The sequence below is a fragment of the Aegilops tauschii genome, chromosome 3 (genome assembly GCF_002575655.3).
Source record: "Aegilops tauschii subsp. strangulata cultivar AL8/78 chromosome 3, Aet v6.0, whole genome shotgun sequence".
Lineage (NCBI taxonomy): Eukaryota > Viridiplantae > Streptophyta > Magnoliopsida > Poales > Poaceae > Aegilops > Aegilops tauschii.
Genome location: NC_053037.3, coordinates 618,016,652 through 618,025,774, shown reverse-complemented (window position 1 = coordinate 618,025,774; position 9,123 = coordinate 618,016,652). Strand labels below are relative to the sequence as shown.

Below are 9,123 nucleotides of genomic sequence, written 5' to 3'. Positions count from 1 at the left end.
GTTCTTCGTTGTTGTGATCCTCTGATTGGGTCGCCGATTTTGTCGCTAATTTGGGGATTGTTCTCCTAGATTGAAGATTGGTTTGTGTTTCCTCTCTTTGATAAGAAGAGAAAATGGGGACTTTTGATTTGTGTACTAGAATTGTCCCTAATCCTTCCTTACACAATGGTCATAATCAGGTCGTGCTACACAGTCATGGAGCTGGAGCATCAGGTTATGTTTCTAATTAATATCGCATGCGTTTGTGAGGGTATGTAAGTTTGCAGGCGAGTGCAAGATAAGTAGCACACAGGCTAGATGTGCTCTGTTTGTGACGACGGTCAGATGAATTGTGCAAGACACATGCCAGCTTGTTCATGTTCCGTGCACACGTTAATGCTGCAAAAGGCCAAAAGCGATGCACTGATCATGTTAGATTGGACATTGGCTTCGCTGAGAACCAGGGAGTATCAAGGTATGTACTTAATCATTGTAAGAGAGTCGTAGTTCTTCCATTTTATAACAGATAGGTACAGTCAAAGAATGACTAGAGAGCATCATGAAGTAGTGATGGAATTATATACCGTTTAAGTTTCTGAAATCTAAACCAAAGAATATCCAAACCTTCTTACAGTGTTAGTCACACTTGTGTCAGCACAAGAAATCTTGATAACATGCTACTGCTGCTTAGTGTTGCTTTTTGCATAAATTCGATTGCATGTAGTTTCTGCTTCGCAAATGCATCTCTATCATCATATCTTCGAGTTGATCCGGTAGCCATCGTCTTCCTATCTTTCTTAGCTCCAGCTATTATTTCTCTCGCACCTTCTAAGGACATCTGAGGATCCAAGTAGGAAGGTAATTATTGGTCACCTCTTTTATGAAAAAGAGCAGCCACTGTGGGCTGAAGCTTCACAATCGGCAATCCCATCAATTGTATGTCGTTGTCTTCCCAAGTTCCCAGCCTAATCATCACTGTCATTGTCTCTTGGTGCAGGTCCACACAAGCACATGTGGCTTCTTCAATAAGAAGACCTTGATCTGCTCACTAGAAGATAAATATGGCAAGGAGGGCGCATCGAGAACAAAGCATCTTCTAGCCAAAAGAAGGTGAGTCTGTACGTGTTGTCTTGGTGGATTGGTGGCTTGATGCCAAATTGCCAATGTCTGCATGGTGGATTGAATGTGGCGCTAAAAGCATGAATGGGCGACTCAAGAGTAAGAAAAGGCGTACGCCAGTTTGTGTGATATAGAGTATGTGTTTGTAAAACAAAAGAATCTTTTGATCAAATGTCATTTCATATATTTTTTGGCTGCCGTGGCAACGCAGACACATTTCATATATTTTTTGGCTGTCCTGTTATGTCCCTTTGTTCTGCGTACGGTAAATTCCTGGTTCCGGCAAATATATGTGTCCATAAGAAGTGATGACATATGTGAAGGCACCTTCATGTTGTATCAACAAGATTGAACCAAAGACATCAAATTGTACCTTCATATTAGACTTTCTGCACGTGTAGACATATGAGACCTGAAGTAATAAGATCAAAGCTGCCCATGCCTGTATCAGTGTACTTTCAGAAATCAGATTAGTTTACATTGGTTTCAGATTGGAATGAATGTTTAATGCTCCAGCATCTCGTATTCTTTTCTTGTTGGTACGGGAAATATTTCTACATCGCCGTCGCTTTTAATATTCAGCCATTGTTTACGTCAAAATTATTCACTGAGGTGAATAGGATCCAGTTTTTATCCCAAACAGTCCACATAATTCAGAGGTACTTATTCAGTTGTTTATCAAACTTGCTCTTGGAATGAGTTACAACTACTCAGTATTATTCTCATAGTTTTTGTTTCTCAAATAACCATATTTTTTTTGCGAGATCAATAGTAGTTTATTCCATTATGATAGAGCTACAATCCTTCAGCAAGAGTTCCTCAATACATGGGGGACCTCTGCCGAGCCACATGGCCGTGGCTCGCTCAGAGCGACTATACCTTGCCAGACAATCTGCAACACTATTCTGAGACCTATGCAATTTCTGTGGAATAAACACTCTATCGATCATTAAAGACTTGATCTCAGCTACTAAATGACCAAAAGCTGAACGATCTAAGCTAGAATTCGAAAGACAATATAAAGCAGTTGATGAGTCAGATTGCACCATAATCGGAAGCTCCGTATGTTGTCGAGCAAGCGCCATACCGATCATCAAAGCATGGATCTCCGCCTCAAGAGCATCATTGCGGTTAAACAGGTACCAGTATGCCGAAAAAATAACCGAGCCATCGTGCCTTCGTAGAATCATCCCGGCCGCCGCCGTACCATCTTCCTCTCGGAATGAACCATCAACCGAGAGTGCCGTTACACCACTAGTGGGTGCAGGCCATGGAAGCACTTGGGCCCGCGGACTCTGCTTAGGACCCTCATCATAGTCCATGACCACCATTTTACCTTTTAGCATCTCTTCTGTACAGTATTTTTTGGCTGATTGCACAGAATTCATATAGCTAACCAGGAAGTCGGCCGATGTCGCGACCGGCGCGGCCTCCTTCCGGCCCATGAGTAATGTCGCAACAGACTTGCTCAAATAACCATATATGTTTTGACCAATACTCATGTTCGAATAGAAATTCCAAGCAGTTGCGCTAGATGGTAGAAATCAACTGCCAAAACACAGCAACCTTTGCCTAATTGTTGTGACATGAATCTTGTGTCATCTCTTTGCCATATTTGAATTATTATTAGCTAGGGAATAGTCTTTACCTTTCTTTTCCAGATTGGTGCAACCCATGGAGTTTGCCTACACATATGTATACACTCTTTGTCTGACCCCACAGCCCCCAATAACCTTTTTTATACTATTACACTAGTAGAAAAACTACTTTACATGAGACACATTAGTCCCGGTTTGTAAATGAACCGGCACAAATGGTACCATTAGTCCCGGTTCGAACGGCTATGCATTAGTCCCGATTCATTTGTGACCTTTAGTATGGGTTGGTGGCTCCGTACTAAAAGCCATCACCCCTTTAGTACCGGTTGGAGCCACCAACCGGTACTAAAGGTAGTGCACAATGTTTAGTCCCACCTCGCTAGTTGAGAGGAGCTCGCACCGGTTTATAAGCCCCGCTGCGGCTACCGTGTCGAGCTCCTCTCTAAGCAGGCCTTTGTGGGCCTATTGCAAGTCTTCTGCCCTGTGGGCCTACTGGGCCGTACGGGCCTGCATCCTGGCCCAACTATAGATTGGGTTTCTAGTCGTATGCAGGCCGTGCCGGGCGCCCCTCGTGCCACGTGGTGGGCCTTTGGTCCCGGTTCATGTTGAACCGGGACTAAAGGGGGGACCTTTAGTCCCCACCCTTTAGTGCCGGTTACAGAACCGATACTAAAGGTCTCAGGTAAATATCTCGCTACAAAGCTTTGTGCAGAACATGACCCAGCCGTCTCGTATGATTTGGGGTTCACTAACCATTCATGCACCAAGTGTGAGTAGTGCTGATTCAGCAGAGATCTTGGCAATCAAGCATGGTCTTTATTTGGCAGCGAGGATCAGATGCAACGTTGCTCATATTGAGTTGAGTCTGATTTTAGTTTTGCGGTGGAGACTATGCAGAAACAGGAAGATTACCACGGTGAGGAGGTTGCAACGATCGCAGAATGCAATCAGTTGTTTTGTGATTTTGCTTGGCTAGCCACTCCTATAGTACTAGATCTTCAGATTTTTTGAGAAAGTCCGATTTTATTTCTCAACTTCTTGTAAATGACATGTCTATCATTTGAGAAACAAGGTCTTATTGATATTAAAAAAACATTCATGTACCAAATGCGTCAAGAGCCAGGCAATAAGCAACCTTACAACACAAAAAATCAGGGAGATTCTCTCTTTTATTTTTTTTTGAAAGCAGGGAAATAGTCTTCTCGGTGTGGTAGCTCCAAAAGTTTGAAGGTTAAGGGTCTTCGGGCGACATTCTGGCAAACAACAGTGTCGAAGCCAATATTTGTCAATCAGTCTTTCTTCCTCAAGAAAAGTCTCCTTCCACCTCCCGCCGGCGCCGCCACTGATCCGCCCCACCTTTGATGGCCTTTGGGCCGAGGAGGTGCGGAGGATCTCGTCTCCCTGCCGGTGGGAGGGATCTTTGTTAGGTCCAACGTCTTGCTTGGGGCTGTGTGGCGATGGCGATGTCCCTCAGTAGGAATAATGTCTCCCACGTCCCATCCCCGTCCCGATGGTGCAGATAGTGTCATTGGAGGATGTGTGGAGGTGTGCCTCCTTCAGATCTTGTAGGATTCGGTTGATGTTGGTCTTCGGTAGATCTATTTGGATCCAGTTGTTATTCGTCTTTGTTCGTGGGGTTCTAGGTTTGATCTTTCCAATCTATAACTCTCTTCATTGGCGATGGTTGCTCTGTTGTGCTGGTCCTTTGGGGCCTTAGCACGATGACTTCCCGACTGTCACTACAACAAGGTTTGCCTGGTCCAGTGAGGGAGGGGCGATGATGGCGACGTGCGTTCGGCTCGCTCCAGTGGTTGTAGTTGTCGCTAGGTTGTCCATATATCTGACTATAATAATTTTAAGTACTACTTGTGTTCTCTGTAGTGCCATGATTGATGAATAGATTGGAAATTTTCTCAAAAAAAAAGCAGTGTCAAACCGATGGGAATCCCCGGAAAAAAGAAGTCATATATGTAACGAACAAAATTTCAAGTCCAAGCCACTTTTTTAGCAAAATTTCAAGTCCAACCCAGTCGCCTGGACCGCCCTGATTGCCCAATATGGCCCAATCTCTCCTCAAGCCCAATTCTGAAATCCCCAGCCTGCAGCGCAGAGAGACCACGAGTCGCAGAAACCTAGGCACGGCACGGCCGCGGCCGCCGGCGGCGCGGCGGCGTAGGCATCCGGCGTCCTGCCTTCCTTCCGAACCTCTGGCCTCTCCGCTTCGTCTCGGCGGAAGCCCAAGGCCGCTGTGCTCCGTCTCGGCGTCGCCTTCACCCTGTTCCCCGGCGCTCCTGCAGCAACTCCGGCTCTCGTGCAGCAACTGAGCCACTCCGTAAGTTTGCTTTGCTTCCTGTTCCCAAATGCTTGAAATTCGAGACTTGTTTTGGTTCATGAATTGTATAAGATCAGCCATGCATGAGGCCCGCATGGTTAAGTTATGTGGGTTATCGGATTACTCCGTGAGTATCGGCGACTAGCGAGATTCGGGTGTTTAGATTCAGTTCTCAACTGAATTCACTTTATTTATTTCAGTTGCTTTTTTTATTCTCTAGCTCTTCAGTGCTAATTTCGCATAACTAATATCTTACTAGCGTATTTCATTTGTTAAGAAAGATTAGTACACGGCTTTAAGTTTAAGTCTAAGAAAGATTAGTACATTTAGATCATGCTTATAGTGAATGTGGCTCCTGAATAATTTAAGTCTAAGTCCACATCCAGGCTAAGAAAGGAGGGTAAATTGAGACTCTGTCCTGAACTAGAGTTGAATTTCATCATTTGCCCACGTTGAGAGCCTCGTAGTTATGTATCCTATGTTGTTTGTCCAGTCGATATTTTGCAACACAAGTTTTTTTTTTCAAATTTTAATTACATCTTCTTCAAATGACCGCACATGTATTCAACAAAAGAAACCCCTTTCCGACTTGCATCAGGGGGCATGCTTGCTCTTCAAGGTCGCAAATTAGGGTCTTGTAACACATGTCAAATGATAATCAAGCTTTTCACCTTACCAATGCAATCGCCAAGTTCAGTTCTGTTAATAGTAACATGCTGGACTTGTTTCCCTAAACTGCCATCTCTCAGCTGTTAATTATTTCTTGTTTTGTTATGAACAGGCTACTTACTTAGTGCACCATTTAATTTCTGCAAGTAATCTATTTTTAGTTATATGCGGTAGACTGGAAGCTAATTTAGGCTCCCTGTCTTCTGGAAATGCTAGGACAGTTTAATCTGGATTCTGAAGCAATGAGTACCTGTAAAAAGGCCAGGGCAGAAGCTACATCTATTGTGAGCTCAGACAGACTGAGCAATCTACCTCCAGAGATAAAGGGCAACATTCTCTCCCTTTTGAATGTTGAAGAAGCAGTTAGGACTAGCACCTTATCAAGTACTTGGAGGGATGCATGGACTGATATGCCAGTAATATGTCTGCGCGATGGAAATTTTACAAGAACCAAGTTCATTACGCTGGTCGATATGGTGTTATCACTCCACAAGGGAACCATAGAGGAGTTCTATATATCAGTTAAAAGAAGTTACCATGATGAATTGGCTAGGTGGATGCTCATGCTGTCAAGGAGATCACCAAGATCAGTTGTAATCAAGTTGAACTCAGGGCTAGAGTATAGGATTCCCTCATGCCTATTTTCTATGGGCAATTTGATGTTTCTGCTCATGGAAAACTGCACCATCAGGTTACCCCTGTTATTCCAAGGTTTCAAGAGACTAACTCACCTCAGCCTGAAACTTTTCTCCTCCACAGACATGGACATCAAAAATCTGATCTCATTCTGCCCTGTACTGACTGATTTGAGATTAGTTCGTTTTGAGGGCCTCAGGTGTCTAAACATTCAAGCTCCTAAACTGGAATATCTTAAAGTTGTTGGGGGCTTTGAAGACATTAATTTGGATGCCCCTAATCTAGAATGGGCCTTTCTATCTCTTGATCCCAAAGCTAAAGCGTATCAATCTGTTCCTATTGCTCATGACACGGAAAGCTATGTCAGGAAGTCATTGGGAAGCCTAAATGACATCAAAGCACTTGCAATTAGTGGCATTTTCATGAAGGTGAGCTATTATTAGCTCCAGCATTGCTATGGCCTTCTTCTGCATTCTGACTAATCTGTGTTCCCATTTCTTTTATTTTATTTTCTTGTTGCAGTATCTATCAAAAGGGTGCATACTTACGAAGTTCCCTGCCGTGTTTCATCGCCTGGAGCATATTTGTCTTGTGATAAGCTTTTCGGACCAGAGGCAAGTCTTGACTGCTTGTTCATTGCTTCAGAATGCCCCTAACTTAAAGAAGCTTGATATGTGGGTACGTACGCCTCTAGTAAATCCTCTCCCTCCCTGGATCATCGGATCCATGTTCGTTCAGTTTACGACACCTAATCAGTTGTGAGAAAAAATATATGCAGAGTCATCCTTCGAGCACAAGGGATCAGGATCAGGCAAGCATTCAAGAGCTTACCGAGCAAATGCAAATGGACCATCTCGTAACGGCCAGTGTGAGATGTTTCCAGGGTTTGGACTGCGAAATCGATTTTGTGGCAAAGCTATTGAGCTGGTCACCTGCTTTGGAAGAAGTGGAAATAGAGTGGAAGGGCGAAATGGACCGCAGCATGGTTCTTACCAAGCTATTAGCTCTGCCAAGGGTGTCTCCCAGGTCCAAGATCATTGTTACATGATACTATGTTCCCTCATCACTTTGCCGATCTAATTTGCTGCGGGTAGAGTTGTTTTTTTTGCTTTGTTTATGCGGATCTACCAGCTAGGACTATCTGATGGTTATATATTTGTGTGCATTGGATGCAGATTATCAGGTAGACGTAGTGTGTTTTGTTTAACATTCGATGGGAGTACTTAATGTGCTATCAGCAAGTTTTTTCCATATGAAACCCGCAAACCACTGCTGTCGTTCCTCGACAGCGTGAGTTCATCTTGACCTGTTTTGTGCCTGTGTTTTGTCTGGTACATTCCTGGTTGTAGCAAGTATATGTGTCCATGAGAAGTGATCAAAGGGATCAAATTGTACCTTGGTATTGTACATTCTGCATGTGTGGACAGTTTTACTTTCGGAAATCAAAGCATTATCAGATTGGTTTACATTGGTTTCAGGTTGGAATGAATGTCTAATGCTCCTGCATCTACTATTCTATTTTTTATAAGGGAAATATTTCTATATATCACTGTCACTTTAAAATGTTGCTCCGATATTATTCGATATGGTTCTCTCATGTTGAGGTGACAGGAACCAGTTTTTACTTCTACCCACTTTAAACAATTCAAAACTATTTAATCTGGTGTTAATCAATCCCGCTCTTGGAATGAGCCAAAGCTACTAGCCAGTTACTGTTCTCACCATTAGTGTCTACAAATAGTTTCTTAAATCAGTGAGCAAAAGCAGGTCGCTCGTGTCGCCCTCCCCGCGGGCGGCCCGGGCGAAACCCTAGCCGCCACTCCAGCCCCCCTCCCCTCGCCGCCGCCGGGCAAAGCCCGCGTGGCGTCGGCGGCGGCGGGGCCTCCCATTTTTTCCCTCTCGCGAGGCCTGGGCAGCGCGGGGTTGCTCGGCCAAGGAGAGGAGCGGGGACGCGGCGGGCGCGATGCGCGCGGCGAGCAGGCGCCGGCGGGCGCGGTGCGCGCGGCAGGCGCTGCGCGCGGCGAGAAGGCGCGGCGAGCAGGGGCCGGACCCGATCTAGGGTTTCGGCGGGCCCGGGGCTTCGCTGCTGAGTAGCGCGACGGCGCGCGTGCGTGCACGGCGCGAACCAGCAGCGGGCGTCGCGGTGGCGTGCGGGGGTTTCCCCTGTGCCGATCTGCCGGAGCGGATGCCCGGCGGCCTCGCGCATCTGCCATGGCGGGCGCTCGCGGGAGTGTGGAGGGGGCTCTGTTGCGTGTTGTTGGTGCGCAGGGGCGAGGAGTGGCGCTGTGCTTGTGCGTCGTGGAGGTGTGGATGCTGGTGGGCTCCTCCCTTCAACCGTGTGCACGTCCAGCTCCTAGAGCAGGGGTGCCGTCCATCCTATTGGTGCTTGGGGAGGGTCGGGCTGACCAATTCCAGGGCGGAGGTCCGGTCCTAGCGCGCGGCGGCGCGAGCCTGTTAACTTTGGCTTGGTTTTTTTTCTCTGTTTCGGCGCGGGCCGGTCAGTTTAGGTTCTTCTCTGCTCTTTCTTGAGCGCTGCGGTGCGAATTCTCGTCCAGATCTGCGCACGGAGTCAAAGGATGGCCGAAGCCGACTTGGTTCGCCCAGGTCCTGCGAGCGGCGAGGCAGACCGGTCAGGTGGGCATGTGCTTGCCTAGTTCTGCGTGCGGCGGCGACATTCCCGTGTCTGGTAGTGTGTGCCTGACTTCATCCGGCCCGGTGGCGATGGGTAGGTCTCGAATCCTGGATGGGTGGCGGAAGACTGGCTCCGGATGAAAATCCTGCATTGACCTC

At 46.4% G+C, this 9,123-nt stretch overlaps 1 protein-coding gene across 3 annotated transcripts; it reads left to right on the top strand.

Annotated features, from left to right (window-relative positions):
• Positions 1 to 4,770: 4,770 nt before the first annotated feature.
• On the top strand, positions 4,771 to 7,799 carry LOC109747708 (F-box/FBD/LRR-repeat protein At1g13570). Of its 3 annotated transcripts, none has more exons than XM_040386042.3 (4): positions 4,771 to 5,028; positions 5,919 to 6,761; positions 6,856 to 7,007; positions 7,112 to 7,799. In XM_040386042.3, exons 2-4 carry the CDS (start codon positions 5,940 to 5,942, stop codon positions 7,191 to 7,193), a joined length of 1,056 nt encoding a protein of 351 aa, XP_040241976.1. In that variant the 5' UTR covers positions 4,771 to 5,028; positions 5,919 to 5,939; the 3' UTR covers positions 7,194 to 7,799. The 3 variants fall into 3 exon arrangements, with proteins under 3 accessions (XP_040241976.1, XP_020162315.1, XP_020162316.1); XM_020306726.4 differs by having other exon boundaries at positions 4,777 to 5,028; positions 6,856 to 7,011; XM_020306727.4 differs by having other exon boundaries at positions 4,777 to 5,028; positions 5,914 to 6,761; positions 6,856 to 7,011.
• The last annotated feature ends 1,324 nt before the right edge of the window (positions 7,800 to 9,123 follow it).